This window comes from Engystomops pustulosus, chromosome 3 (assembly GCF_040894005.1).
Source record: "Engystomops pustulosus chromosome 3, aEngPut4.maternal, whole genome shotgun sequence".
NCBI lineage: Eukaryota > Metazoa > Chordata > Amphibia > Anura > Leptodactylidae > Engystomops > Engystomops pustulosus.
Genome location: NC_092413.1, coordinates 169,126,971 through 169,143,486, shown reverse-complemented (window position 1 = coordinate 169,143,486; position 16,516 = coordinate 169,126,971). Strand labels below are relative to the sequence as shown.

At 41.5% G+C, this 16,516-nt stretch overlaps 1 protein-coding gene across 2 annotated transcripts in view; it reads left to right on the top strand.

Moving 5' to 3' along the window:
* The window catches only part of LEKR1 (leucine, glutamate and lysine rich 1), a 109,828-nt gene that overhangs the window by 77,608 nt on the left and 15,704 nt on the right, over positions 1-16,516 (top strand). For both annotated transcript variants that reach the window (XM_072142944.1, XM_072142943.1), the window contains exons 9-10: positions 13,334-13,411; positions 15,307-15,510. In XM_072142944.1, coding sequence (XP_071999045.1) covers positions 13,334-13,411; positions 15,307-15,510 — 282 coding nt within the window. The remainder of the gene's footprint in view (positions 1-13,333; positions 13,412-15,306; positions 15,511-16,516) is intronic.

Genomic DNA, 16,516 nt, shown 5'->3' with positions numbered 1-16,516 from the left:
AATCTGTGTACGCTAAATAAATAGAAAAATGTATTTATTATTAACTGTATTCTGAATTATCATATATATACAGAAGAAGATCCTATAAAATACTATATAATCTCTTCTCATTGTTAGTAATTCCAATACAGTCTTCAGATTCTAGTTTTCTGAGATTCCAGATTGGTTTGCAGTTCTTTGTTATAAATTATGTGAAATATTCATTGTTTATATGTTACATTTGATGGAATTTTATTATATATATTATATCTGCTCCACAAAATGTGAGGCTTAAAATTGTGAACAATAGCCAAGACATTCTCTTTATATGGTCTCCAGACTAAACTAACAAGATGAAGAACATGCGGGAAAGTGCAGGGAAATCACAGATAATTTGTTAAATATATTGGTTTTGTAAATTGCAGGAAAAAAAGTTCACATACAGCAAAAAAGAAAAAAAAACCTTTCCCTGTAATATATTCCAAGTCCATGATTTCTTAAGGTTATCTGGGGATATTTAAAAAAAAGCATTAGACAAATTCTTCAGTTACAAGAATAATAGAAAGTTGATTTTCCAGTAGAAGTATGCAGCAGGCCTGGGTGACTGCATTCCTTATTGTAATGAGTGGTTAGAATCTGTGCAGTGACTTCCCCCTATAGGGCCTGCAAGAAACAAAGGGGGCAGACAAGCACCAAGGTTTCCCATGTCCATATAAATCATACTTGTTTTTAACTTGTTAGTTTTCTAGTTGAGAATAAACATTTTCAAATACCCCCTACATGGGGTGGACATTCCTCAACAATTCTGACACAAACCAGCCATCAACTGGGAATGCAGCTTAATTTTTGTATTGCAAAGGATGTATTCCACACACAAAATCCTCAGCCCAATCAATTATATGGATGGGATTTGTATAAATCACCTCCTATGATTTAATTGTAAAATGTTCCTGGATAACTATTCTTTTGCATCTACTTCCCTGAATGTATTACCCATGCGTGTCTCTGGCCTATTAGGGAATTCTTAGTCAATGGGGTTTTTTTATTATACGCCATCGCTTGTGTGCCTGCATATGAAAGTCCCGTACTCCTCTGGTGCAGCCAAATACATCAAGAGGCTTTGGCGGGGGGGGGGGCTTCAGATGCCAAATTTTAACATGTGAAAGTGCACAGGCCCTGGCGTAAAGGTGGCAGATAGGGGAAAATAATCCCAAATGCTAGTTATAAGCTCGAATTTGCGCTTATTTCAGGGCTTCTACGCCCCTGGTGTGGGGCAGAAGCCCTGATATATAGAGTCAATTTTTAGCCAGATGAGTTTAAAGAGATTACAACAAATGTCTCTCACTTTGGAGGACCTATCTTGTCCCACGCTACATAGACAAATTACATGAATCAGTAGTGCAGATGATTATAGTACACCTTATTTTACCTTAAAGGGGTTGTCCACTCTTTTAAATAAATTGTTTGTGTGTTTGTCATATGTTTTTATCACATACAGAAATACAAGTGCTATCATATTATGAGTAACAAAAGCTTTTACTGACAGTTAGAATGAGTTAATGCAGCAAGTCAATATTTGCAGTGTTGACCCTTCTTCTTCAGGACCAACACTGATTAAACAATTGATTAACAATTGATTAAACATCTCTGATGCTTCCTTTAGTGCTGTCTGCAAACTCTCTCTGGATATTTGTTTACATGTCTCTGCACTGATAAATAGGAGGGACCTGTAGCAGGAGATCATCATCTCAGATCTTCAAATGGTTTCCTACAGCTGGTATTTCGGTGATATTTTGGGTGTTATACATTGGGATACTAATATTATAGCTCTATTCAAAAGCATAGTCAAATATTTTCTTAAATCGGCAATTGACATAGGTTGCATGTAGCCCTAGGGTGCCAGCGGTATGGCCGCCATCACAGATTGCGTTAATATCTTTACAAGCTCCATAGATGCCTGTATAGGCAGTTGTACTATTTTAAAATAAGTCCCATGCTAATAAATCCGCACAGGACTTTTCTCACCTCTCCCTCTGTTCTGGCTGCAGCCTGCATCTGATTCATGCTTCTCACTGCCAGCCGCTGAAGCTTCCATCATATGACTGGAAGTGGATGAAACCTGCAGTAGAGGAGCCTTACTTTTCCAATGTGTCCAAATTTCATACTTCTCAAAATGGAAAGAGTATTATTACCCTTCTAGAAAAATGTTAGTGCATCCTCGGGCCGCCATATTGCTTTTTCACCTAAGGAAAGACTTTACAGGCTTTTTAACTGCATGCTAGAAGAGATCACCTTAGGAACTTTTATTTACATATTTCTAGAAATAGTTATTATAATATCATCTAATATAATAGTATTCAGTAGATTATGATATGACTTTCTGTATAGCGTTCAGGAAGTGCTACTATCCTACAATTGAATTGCTCATACATTGCATAGTCAGATGATAATATACAGCAATTTTTGGAAACGTGTTGCTTTTTCCTCTACCACTAAAACCTTTTGAATAAATATTTCAAGATGGAGGAAATAAAGTCCTGTTCCATAATGGTTCTCATCTGCTCGGCGAGTACAGCATCGAAGCCTCATTAAGCTGAATGTTACAAGTCAGCCATAATATAGTATTATGAGAATTGCCTAGAGAAATAAATCTTATATTCTGGCTATATTGTTCTGCGGTCCCAGACGACGCTCTATAGGATCAGCAAGAGTAAGAATGTTGATATAAATATCTGGACCTCACCATGGCAACTGACAGCATATAGACAGTGTGTCTTGCTTTACAGCAGGTCTCCCCCATGTAGTTAGAGCAGGTCATTCCTTTCCTGGTCAACAAGTAATTAAAACCAGTGTTTGTGAGTCCTTTGTTCCAGGTACATCAGGCTGTTTAACTCTTTACAGGTCTGCATGGAAAATTCTCCTGGTGGAACTAAACAAAGTGAACAAAATGTACAGAAAGGTGAACTCTAATTTGTTCCACAGGGAAGAATGAATAATTGAGCACGAGCTGCTAATTACTTCCATTTCTTGCCAGGACTTTCATAGCTTGTTATCTGGTCTTAGCTGTCCAACACAAACCTACACTAAGGCAAGTGAGAAAAAAATACAGGTCCACATATCCTCATGGTTAGTAGATGTGAACGTAGATGAACTGTAAACAGTGGTGTAACTAGAAGCTGAAGGGCCCCAGTGCAAAGTCTGTGCCAGGCCAGGCCCGACTATAATGTATGGTTTATAGTAATAGTCTTCTCATATGGGAAAGTGACACCATGAAGGCCCCCTAAACCTCTTGGGCCCTGGTGCAACCGCAACCTCTGCACCCCCTAAAGTTACGCCCCTGACTGTAAATGTGTAAAATCTTTAGCAGATCTTTAGACCAAAAAAGGGGGGGGGGGATCAATAGTGTCAGAACAATAGTCTAGTTCTACGCCAGACATTGTGATGATGAATCTGTCACAGTTTAGGACTGTCGACTAATACTTTTACACTTGCTTCTCCTCTTTTTTGGCACACTGACCTTTTCCCAACCCGGCCACACCACTTTCCCAGAGACCACCTTTGTCAGACGAATCAGAAAAGTATCAATTTTTTTTTTGACACAGGTGCAATAATGAATCCCCTCCATTGTGTATTGGTATTGGTTTTGTGACAACATGGTGTTGAGTTTCAAATAGGATCCTTTAATATTAGTAACCACCATCTTGTCCAGCAAGTCAGTAAGAGATATAGGATATACAAACTATCTTTGTCCCATTTGCAACCAATGTCTGCTTTTATTTCTTATAGTCCTCTTTACAAATGAAAACTATGCTGTGATTGTGGGTGACAGCTTAGAGATAAGGAGAAGCTGATAAAGTTTCTAGTTACCGTACTTAACTCTTTACAGACAGTCACTGTATAGAACTTGATTCTCACTTGACACCTACTGTTAGGGTTCGTTATAAGGAACTTGTTGGATGGATTCAGTGACACAGAAATCAGAAGGTTCCTCCATCATTGACATGTGTGATCAGTTTACATGCAGGTTGGATGTTATTTTGGGGTGTACGATGGCTCAGTTGGGGCATTGGGGCTCTGCTGTTTGTTGTTAGTTGTCATTAGCTTCTAGTTACTAATAAGAACTTGTGCTGTCATAGATGTCCATGCCCCTCTTCAGTAGTGACTATTATATGATAGAAAAGTACCTATTTGTACAGTACATACTGAAAGAAAGTGCTAAATATTTGGTGTTTCCCATAACAACATAGCCTACAGAAAGAGCAGTCAAGACTGGAAACGCAGGAGTCATACGAGCCTAGAAATAAACAGGAATGACTGCTGGTGAGGTGGGGCCATCTTTTCAATTATTCACCTAAGTGAATAAGTTGGCATTGTACATATGTGTAATTAATAGTAGTAAATGTCATAATATAATATACATAATTTAAAAGGGGTTTCCCATTAGCAAAATGTATCCTTTATCCACAGGATAGGGAATAATTGTCAGATTAACTGTGGCCACCTGTTGGAACCCCATGATCGCCAGGTCCATTTTAGCTGCCCTGTGATGCCAACATTATGATGCCACACTGGTGATTTAGGAGCCCCGGCATAGCACAGTCCGCTTGGTAACTCCTATCCAGCAGGAAGGCACATTCTACCGATGTGTCAAAAATGTCTAGGATGCGAATACTCCTAGAGAGTACAGGGAAACCACATCCGAAACTTATGGGAATTATATAGGATTTATTCAAAGCTCATCCACATGTAGTTGTGGTTTCTGCTGCATGTTGTGGATCTACAGTGTGGAAGATATTTCTGTGGATTCTCAATGCAAAAGTTGCAAGAATTCACTGCAGACTGTCTTCTGCCGTCAAAAAAAAAACTGATCCATGTGTCTGTAGCCTTATGGAGGTTTATTAAACTTGTAAAGATGATCTGATCAGGTCACATCTCAGCTACACATATCACACACTGTGGCAGTGGCGTTGGGTCACAAAAGATCTGGGGCACGGGCCCCAATGCATACGTACCAAATACTCAGTTGCGTCACCTTTCGTACACCCCCCCCCACTTTCAGTAATAGCTCTCCACTTGCTAATTGCTTCTATACACACATAAAATAGCCGCCACACTCCCTAATAGTCCCCCACACTTACTTATAACTCCCACACTCAGTAATAGTCCCCTTACACTCACTAAAAGATCCCACATATCCCCCTCACACTAATAGCCACAAACACACTCAGTAATATTATTAGTAATATTATAGCCTCCCACTACTCCGGGATAGCCTGACAACACTCAGGAATAGCCTCTACACAAAATAATGACCCCAAAACTCCATATGCACACTGTATTATTAAAAAAGAAGAGTTAAACTTACCTCTCTTCACTCATGATTTCCTCTTCCCCTCCATCTGCAGGACGGGATGCGGTGACGTCACCACGCAGCGCCTCCTGCTCCAGGCTGCTAGAGGGAGCTGCTTGAAGCAGGAGACGCAATGTCATCGCCTCCTGCAGCTCTCACTACAGCACAGACTGCTGTATGTGCTCTGTAGTGGAGCAGGATGCTGACGGCACCCTGCTCCACTGCAGTAATCATCTCTATAAGCATCCAGAGGATGCAAATAGAGATGAAAGTAGAGGGAGCCAGGTGACAACATTTGGGGCACCAGTCAAACGAGCCCCGGATCTTTTGACCTAACGACGCCCCTGCACTGTGGACAGCAAAAAGAGACCTAGTAAAATAGTCGACCGAATAAACTAGTCTCTAAATTGTTATTTTTCAGATTCCACACACCAACGTAATAAGTAAACCCACAAAATGTCTACGTTGTGTCCGTAATTGATATCCTCCGCATTCTGTTACAGTTACAGCTCAGAAGTTAGTCAGCTGCATGAGAAATAAAATCATGTCTGATGTGTAGTGTACACTGCCGGCAGATATTCTGGAATCTGTGGCTCATGTGCACATTAGGTGTAGGAAATCATCGTCATACAATGGTTTCTTCCGTTTCATATTTCTAGAAATCTGTTTGATTACTACCAGTATAGGTGGCTCATTGCACGGCGTCTTTATGAATGAGCGCTGGTGTGTGTTACTTGCATGTGAAGGAATAGTGTACTCTGCTATATTTAGTCCTGGTGAAGAGTGATGATGTCAATATCAGTCATATTATACCGTAGTTCTGAGTCACATCTGTCAGTATTCCGGTCCCACCATTCTCATCAGGGCCGTTTATAATAGTGGGTATCTTTCCCGTAACGACCCACAGAAAACCTACTGGATACATCAGTGATTGTCTTATAATGACAATGTATCCTCCGAAACAAATAGAAACCTTTTTTTATGATTGGATGATTACATGTGTATTTATAGTGAGATGTTTGAGAAATAAGTAAAACCTTATGTTTGAAATCAGTATAATTCCTTTATCATAAACTATCAAATAACATGCAAGTTAATGGGGCAGATTTACTTACCCGGTCCAGTTGCGATCCAGCGGCGGGTTCTCCGACGCTGATTTGGGTCCGGCCGGGATTCACTAAGGTCTGGGCGCCGATATCCACTGGGTGTCGCTGCTGCGCTGAGGTCACCTTCTATTTCTTGGTGCAGGTAAGTGCGTGTCAAGCAACATTTTTTTTTTAAATACCGCGATATTTCCAGATTCATCGGGTTTTCCAACAGCCACGCCCCCGATTTCTGTCGCATGCATGCCAGCGCCGAAGCACCACAATTCGATCGCGTGCGCCAAAAAGCCACTTCGGCAATTCGGCGCAAATCGGAAAAATTCGGGAAACCTGGCGAAAAAAAATTATTATTTACTAAGGGTCTGCAGATGCACTTTCGTCAGACTATCCGACTTTTTGGGGTTTTGCGCTGGTTTTCATGAATCAAACAATATTTATAAAAGATTCAAAAAGAGTGTGAGCTATATATAGAAATATAGGGGCACATTTACTTACCCGGCCCATTCGCGATCCAGCGGCGCGTTCTCTGCACAGGATTCGGGTCCGGCTGGGATTTAAGATGGTAGTTCCTCCGCCATCCACCAGGTGGCGCTGCAGCGCCGAAAATAATCTTAACGCCCCGGAATGCACCATCCCATAGAAGGTGAAGGTGAGCGCTCCCCAAGCGACACATTTTCGGTTTTTAAATGCGGCGGTTTTTCCGAATACGTCGGGTTTTCGTTCGGCCACGCCCCCCCGATTTCTGTCGCGCGCATGCCGGCCCCGATGCGCCACAATCCGATCGCGTGCGCCAAAAACCCGGGGCAATTCATGTACAAGCGGCGCAAATCGGAAATATTCGGGTAACACGTCGGGAAAACGCGAATCGGGCCCTTAGTAAATGACCCCCATAGTCTTTATTAATCATAATGAACACAAAATCAATAAAAATTTATAGGCACATAACATAGGAACAGTTTAAAAACAGAGGAGCAATGCATGAGAATAATAAGTAGTTGTAAACAGTAAATGTAGTTCAAAGGTAAAGTGGTAAAGTGCAATAGGCTAAAGTCAAGCAAAGTTACACAGCATATAGTAGATACATAGTGAGACAGTGGATACACCTAGGGCTTAGTTACCATACCAAACAATCAAACATGCACTGCATGACCCCTGGTTTTCATGAGACAGAAATCGGGGCTTGCTGTCGCATGATCCTACGGATTCGGACTGAGCGCAGGATTTAACTTTCAAATTGTGTCACAAGACAATGCACTTACATACACTAGGAAGAAGAAGGTGAACTCCAGCGGACCTAAGCGGGGAAGCCACACATGCATGATCTTAGTGAATCGCGGCATTATCATTGGCTTTTGGTCTGTGAACTCCTCCCGTAGTAAATGTGCCCCATTGTGTGTGTACCAGTTACAATACTTTACAACTGTTTTGCAATCATTAAAGGAGTTGTATAAAAAAATTATATCTGGCTGGGAGGGCTATATGAAAACAGTAAGCCACTTACCCACTCATTGCTGCAGGTGGGCACCTGCATACTGGCTTTGATCATCGCTCCCATGACAGTATTGGGGAGCAACGATCAGTTGCTATGACAGCCTCATAAGACTCTAGGACCTGTCATCGCTGCAGATCTGTAACAGTGTGCCTGTGGCACACTTTTACATATCTATAACAAATTCTCCATATACACTGGGGTAATAAAGGGAACACTCAAATGACACATCATAGATGTGAATGAATTAATTAAATATTCTCATTCAATACTTTGTTCTTTACAACGTTGAATGCGCTGACAACATAATCACAATAAAATCATCAATGGAAATTAAATTTATTAACCAACGGAGGCCTGGATTTGGAGTCACCCACAAAATTGGAGAAGTGGAAAAACAGACTACAGGCTGATCCAACTTTGATGTAATGTCCGTAAGACAAAATGAGGCTCAGTATTGTGTGTGGCCTTCATGTGCCTGTATGACCTCCCTACAATACTTTGACATGTTCCTGATGAGGTTGCGGTTGGTCTCCTGAATGATCTCGTCCCAGACCTGGACTAACGCATTAGCCAACTCCTGGACATTATGTGGTGCGACGTGACATCTTGGATAGAGCGAGACATGATGTCCCAGATGTGCTCCAATGGATGTAGGTCTGGGGAATAAGCGGGCCAGTCCATAGATTCAATGCCTTCATCTTGCAGAAACTGCTGAAACACTCCGGCCACATGAAGTCTAGCATTGTCCTGGATTAGGAGGAACCAAGGGCCAACCGCACCAGCATATGGTCACAGAAGGGGAATGGGGATCTCATCTTGATACCTATTGGCTGTCAGGCTACCTCTAGCGAGCACATGGAGGACTGTGTGGTCCTCCAAAGAAATGCCTCTCTACACCATTACTGAACCACTGCCAAACCGGTCATGCTGGAGGATGGACCAGGCAGCAGATCGCTCTCCATGGCGTCTCCAGATTCTGTCATGTCCGTCACATGTGCTCAGTGTGAACCTGCTTTCTTCTGTAAGGAGCACATTGTGGCCATGGCGAATTTGCCAATCTTGGTGTTCTCTGGCATATGCCAAGCGTACTGCACGGTGTTGGGCTGTGTGCACAATTCCCATCTGTGGACATCGGGCCCTCATACCATCCTCATGGAGTTGGTTTCTAACCGTTTGTGCAGACACATGCACATTTGTGGCTGCTGGAGCTCATTTTGCAGGGCTCTGGCAGTGCCTCTCCTGATCCTCCTTGCACAAAGGCGGAAGTAGCGGTCCTGCTGCTGGGTTGTTGCCCTCCTACAGCCCCCTCCACGTCTACTGGTGTATTGGTCTGCCTCCTGGTAGTGCCTCCAGTCTCCGGACACTACGCTGACAGACATAGCTAACCTTCTTGCCACAGCTCGCTTTGATGTGCCATCCTGGATGAGCTGCCCTACCTGAGCCACTTGTATGGGTTGCCCAGGCATTGTAGGGAGCCTTGTTTAACGGACATTACATCAAAGTTGGATCAGCCTGTAGTGAGTTTTTCCACTTTAATTTTGTGGGTGGCTCCAAATCCAGGCCTCCATTGGTTAACAAATTTGATTTGTTGATTTTGTTGTCAGCACATTTAACTTTGTACAGAACAAAGTATTAAATGAGAATATTTAATTCATTCAGATCCAGGATCTGTCATTTGAGTGTTGCCTATTTTTTGAGCACTGTATATATTGCAGTTTGTGGTACAGTTTGTGGAGCAATTTAAAAAACCCCTAAAAGGTCACATAACCCTTTCCCTAGAACTGATATAAAAATAAACAAATAAAACCATACAAGTTAGGTATTGTCATGTCAGAAAAGTCCCAATCTATCAAAATATAAAAGCGGTTATTCCCAACGTTGAACCCCGTAACATAAAATAGCACTCAAATGCTCGAAACACCAAGTTTTTTTTTTTTACCCTTTTGCAATGCAGAAAATTTTTTGAAAAAATGAAAAAGTTTTTGGCAAAAGAAGACGCAATAAAACCTGTATAAATTTGGTATCCCTGAAATGACCCGAAGAATAATTGGAGTGCACAATGAAATCCATAAAAACGGATCCTACAAGAATAAGGCAAATGCTTTTTCCACCAGTTTCACCCCATTTGGATTTTTGTTCCTCTTCCCAGTACATGGCATTGAATAATAAAGTCACTACAAAGTAGTATTTGGTATGCAGAATACAAGGCCTCACACAGCTCAGTACACTGAAAAATAAAAAAGATATAGATTTTTGAAGGTGGGGAGTGAAAAATTTTCAAAAAGAGTTTGTGGATAAGCAAAGGGGTCCGCATCCCACAATCCAACAAATTTTATATAATTTATACCAGAAATTGGGGTGGAATGTAGAGCAGTTTGTATCCAATGTAGAGCAGAGATGAACCTGCCAGAAAGTTAAAAAAAAAAAAAAAAATTATTGGGAACGTGTTTCCTCCTGACTGGTACAAGTGGGGCCTAATGCCATATGGATGGTTCCCTTTAATCTCAACGTAGGAAAGCTGTAATAAGTCATAGGTTTAAATACTGAAAATCTCCTTTCACTTTTCTCCACCTGGCAGATTATTATTTATGTGTCTAATTATACGATCACATGTGATAGCCTTCATAAATCTTTCTGTATAATTACCGGATTCATTGTAATGATATCCGCGTATCTGGGTCATTCTGCAGCTGCTGCAGCGCTCTGTGAGATGTTCTACTTACCTTGATAGTGAGAATGTTATAAATATGCTTCATATTATACAGGATGTCTGCTTGTATTATTTTCTATCGTCATTTATTGAGGATTTACATTATCCCTTTTACCAGTGCAGCATTATTAATTGATTATTCTTATTTATTATTGAAAAAACAAAATTGTTAATCTTACCATTGAAAGCACCCCGGTTATGGAAGATGCCATGTGCCTGGCATACAGCTGAAATGTATAATTGGGACCAGTGTGGGTTCAACTGCCCTGCCCTGAAGTCAAACAGCATTGCTAAATGGTGGACATTAAGTTAAAATCTTAATGTCTATGACAGAGCTTTCCCGAGAACTGCTGCAGCTTGAGAAAAGTCTTGTCCAAGATATTCTGTGATTGACAAATGGTAGAAGCAATTGTTGAATGGATGAATAGAAGGTCTCATGTGAGTGATGGCATTTGTACTATACTGTGGAAGACCCTAATGCTATATAACAGTGATGGCGAACCTTTTAGAGACCGAGTGCCCAAACTACAACCAAGACCAACTTGTTTATCGCAAAGTGCCAACACAGAAATGTAATTAGTGATTTATACTCCCTTCTCTGTCACAGCTACAATGATAATCCAGATCTGTCCACACCTTTCCACTCCTCCAGTAGTCGCAGATAGCGCTGTCACTTTAAAATAGCGCTGTGCACAGCAAGTCCTGGGCTGTCTGGGACTGCTGGAAGATACCTGGAGTCCTCTGGTGATCGCCTGGGTGCCCACAGAGAGGGCTCTGAGTGCCACCTCCGGCACCAGTGCCATAGGTTCGCCACTGCTTTATAATAAGGACCTGCCCCTCGACTAAATTCCCAAATTTTTCACTAAATTCATTAATTTTCCTGTCAACACACATGGCTCAGAGTTCTGCTTCTGCAGGCACCAGATTCAGCCCATGACCACCCAAAGCATTCGCTAAATTTTATACCTTAACCCATGAAATCCTAATAATCTGTTCCTGCTCTCAATATGGATGTACACAAGAGCCATTTCAGGACCTTTGAAGGCCCTCCAAGGGTCCTGAAACCGCAGATTGAAATCAGGCAGGCGTTCTCCAAGAAGCTGATTCTTGTACCATATATAGAAAGTGAGTCCGAGACTTGTAGGGGCTATAAAATTCATACAGCACATGGCAGTCTTAATCTGCTCATTGCTGTATTCATGCAGATTGTACCCCCACAATTAAGCTATATAATGAACCAGTGCTTTCCTGTGGGCCCACAATTAGAGCAAAGGATTGCACTACATGCTGTTTCCTCACTGCATAGAAATACACAGTAAGCTCAACAGCTCCCCTAGTGGTGGCAGCTGGTAGATATAATTGTATTATTGAAAGGGAGTCTATCACCTCCACCAAGGGTTATAATCCACAGCAGCATGTTGTACAGAAATACCCTGTCATTTCCATCATACCTTTATCGCACGCGGGCTCCAACTTAAGGACACTGGACCTACAGACAACCCCTAGTTACAAACAGACCTCTGTGACCGCTGGTGAAGTTCTCTGGATGCTTTACTTTAGTCCCAGGCTACACTGAGGTATCTGTTATGAAGTTGTATTGATAATCCTTGGTCCCATTACAGTAAAAAAGTTTGAAAATCCAATTGTCACTGGGACAACATTTTTTTCTCTGGAGTTAAATATCCTTTTTCTGTCTTGAATACAAATTTAACTTAAAGGAAATCTACCATTTGATTTGAAGCATTATGAAGCAAAGATACCTTGAGAATACTGTAGCTACACTGATCATACCTTGGTTATTCCTGGAGTTGAGTGGTTTTGCTGAAAAACAATTATAACAGTCAGGACCTTGGGAAAGCTGGGTCAGACTGGCTGCCTAAATTAACACAATATTACGCAGAGCTTGTATTACACATGGAGCTTAGTCAAGACATGACTAATCAACCTGAGCTGGATGGGATGGTGCAGCAATTGATTATTCTGCCTTTAGGCACAACCCAGGGATTACATCATCCTGTGAAGCAGTGAATAACTAATGTTGAGCCCAGCCACAGAAGCGAGACAGCTACATACATTATCATAATTTTATAATTGTTTTATCAGCAAAACCACTTAAAACCACTCAGCACAGGGATCAACCAAGATATGATCCTGCATCAGTGTAGCTGCAGCATTCTCAAGGTGTGTTTGCTTCATAACGCATGAAATCAAATGGTAGGTTTCCTTTAAGAACGAAACTAAAGAACCTGTCTTGTATGTAACCTGGGGACTGCCTGTACTTGTTTCCATTCTGTCATTTCCAAGCGATCCCCAGTTTAATCTGTATGCTAATGAGGCAGTTGTTGTACCCACATATATTCTCCTAATCTAATGTAGAGTGGAGTGGTCCCGGCAGGAATAACAGCGCAGCAGGTGCACCGGCTGCCTCATTAGGATTAAAATGGGAATTCCCAGGAAAGGTGTAATTGACAAAGCTATTAAAGGTATGTTAGAAATCATAATGTATTTCTCTACGACATGCTGCCAGCGCAATATCTTTACCATCTATGCAGCTTAGAGCTCTGTTCCAAAAGAGTTACACTTTAGGTCAGTGAACAGGCAGGGGCGCAGTTATCTCTGTAGTTTTATCTCACTGTATCACACCATAGTTACATGTTATTTATTGATTTTTACTACACTTACCTTTTTTTTTTTTATAGAATTAAAACTAAAGAAGCACATGACCTTCAAAATACACTTCAGAGAATGGCATCTGATAAAGAAGCTATAATTCTAAGGTAAATATATCTCTTTGCACTTCAAAGGGTTTTCTGGGACTAAAATACTGATGACTAATGTTGAGCGTACCTGAACCACAATGTTTAGCACAGATCGGTTCAGGTCGAACTTCAGCACGAAATTCTGCTTCACTGGTTGTGCTCAACGCCAACAGTAACTTTTTATATGCCACCTGTAAAGCCATGCACGCCATCATTTTCCCTGGGATCATGATCCCCTAATAATATCATGAAGAGCAACGATCTTAGGGAAGATGGCAGCATTTATACAGGGTTCACATCCACAATGGGTGCCATCGTGGGTGTTACCAGTGGGTGGAACTGCCTGGATTCGGGTAACCAAACCAAACTTTTGCTCAACTTTCGTCTGAACTCGGTGACACTGAACTTGAATGGTTCTGCTCTTCACTACTGATGACCTTTCCTCAGGATCAAAACGAATCCTGAAAATTTGGATAAGCGTTGTGTGCTCTTCATTGCTTTAGTTGTCAAACCAATGCCGATCTCATATCAATGACCTGAAAGTTATATCTGCAATGCGGGTAAAAATAACAGCTTCCAGGCTTTCTGATATTCTGTTGTATTGAAGATCGCCCGTGGCAGTTTTTAATAGAATATGTGCAAAAGGGCGATATACTGCAATGTAGTAGTGGTACAAGATATCATATGATCCCATGTTCAGTCCCCCTAGGATGGGCTAAAAAAAAAAATTCTCTCAACTGGCAAATCAAAAATGATATGGTCTTTGGAAGTGAGTAGTAAAAAATAGGAATACAAAAAGGGCTTTTGCATTCGGTGGTTAAAAGGGTTGTCCCAATTTACTAATCCATGAGGGTCCTAGAGCTGTAATCCCCACTGATCATGAGAATAGGACCCCCTGGAAAATCTCACTAATAGGTGGAGCAGGGCCGGCGCAAGCAGTGGGCATAAATGGGCAAGTGCCAGGGCTCAGAGCTGCTGGGTGGGCCCACATAAGGAATCTACGGGGGTGAGGGGTCTGTATCTAATAAATCCATATGATGTCAGGGGGACTTATATAAAATAACCTTGAGGGGGCTGTTTGATGTGATAAACTAGGGAATATTTTGGCGAACAGGAGACTATGTTAGCATCTGAATTTCTGAGTCTCTGCCCGCCAGGGGCCTATTGGGGCTTAGCATGCTGAGCTGAGCATATGGGATGTGCTGGAGATAGCCAAGCAGCACCCGGCAATCATAAGCCACTCTCATATGTCGAATAGAGTGGCAGGGCACTGATTTCCACCTTAGTCAGAGTGGGATACCTGTTCTACTTGGTGAGGGTCCCGTTCTCATAATTGGTGGGGATTCCAGCTGTCGGACCCTCATCAATTAAGACGTTATCCCCTATTCTGTGGATTGGGGATGGCTTCCCAAGTTGGGACAACCCCTTTAAGCCTTTTAAAAATTTTAGTCTGTCTTTAATTTAGACCATCATTATGGGATCATTGGGGTATGATTTTGAGGATTGCCAGTCTGCTGTTTGGGAGGAGGAGGGTGGCTACAGTTTTTGTGAGGATGCAATAGCCTTTTCATTATTTACACTGCTTTGGACCCTTCTGTGGATCTGAACCTCATGATGCAAAGCACTATAGCGGTTTCCCATTCACTCCTCTAATATCTGTAGAAACGTCTGCTCTTGGCACATTTTGTTTTCTGCAGAGTAGCAGTAGGTATTTGTATTTCTATATGTCTGCATTGACTCATCTCGTAGTTCTAATAAATATTAGGGAAAACACGCACAATGTTCCCATCCCTCAATTTCCGTCTTGTCACTGCTATATAAACTCATCTCATAGAACAAATAACCAGTGACTGCAGGTGACATGTATTTATGTCATTCCTTTGATTTTGTATCCATTTTCTTTAATCTTTTAGACTTACAAAGGATCTAAGAGAGAACAATGAGACAGTGACACATTCTCAACAGAAGTGCAAGCAGTTTCAGGAAGAGATCACAGAAATGAGAAGGATGGAAGAAAATAACAGAAGGAGGATGCACCATTTGGAAAACGAACTGGAAACTATGAAAGAGGTTTTAAAGCAATCTGAAGGAGAAGTAGCTAATATGAGACAGGAAAGGTGCGCACTAATAATGTATACGATTATTTCTAACACAGAGCCAAGACGCAAATACAAAGGAAAAACTATTATTTCTAACATCACATTACATGAGATTTACACACAGTTGGTAAAAATACAAGAGCAATATACAGTGCATTATAAAGTGCTATGGCATATGATGGTGCTGTATAAATAAAGATTATTATTACGTACGCAACAGTCAGAGTTTGGTAATTATTAGGGTTTTTACTTGTTTACATACATTTTTCTGTTTTTCTGTGGCAACCAAATTTCCGAATTGGCTATGGGAATTTTTTTTTTGACAATCCTAGCAAATGATGCCAGTCTGTACAGGGGGCAGGGCTTGTGAAACCCACCCGGATGGGACATTCTCATGCTGTTAAGGGTTAAAGAAAATCTAATGTCAAAATCAAGCATGATAAACTAGGGACACTTCTTATATTTGTTATCCATGGCCTCCTTCCTTCTAGAATCAACTTTTAAGAAATGCTATGGGTGTGTTATCAGAGCCCCTCCGCGCTGCCAATTCACAGACTGTTTACATTGTAGAGGAGAACTTCCCCCTCCCACTGTGTGAGTGTGGGGGAGAGTGAGTGTGAGACGTGCTGCTGCAGTGTACAACAGCTTGTGGAGCCAGAGCACAGAGGGCTTCTGTAACACCCCCATAGCCCCGTACCTCCAGGATGTTTAATATAGTACTGGCTTTTCTGGGTTTGATTTTACTTGTAGTGCTGGTGCCTACCCCTTTTTGTACGGTGCTGTTTGCAGCCATGGGGTCCAGGTGCTAGTAGGATTTACAGGGTTAATGCATTTTCTCCTTTTAGGGCCACAAAAAATATGCTCAACGCATTTCTGAAATTTATTTTTTTTTTTCTACACCCAATATCAGTGAAAATGTATGGTTAACAGTCATAATTGCTGGTATAGACAAAATTTTGTAGACTACATTGGAGCACCAATTATTAAAGGAAATCTACCATCAGGATCATGGATTATAAACCAA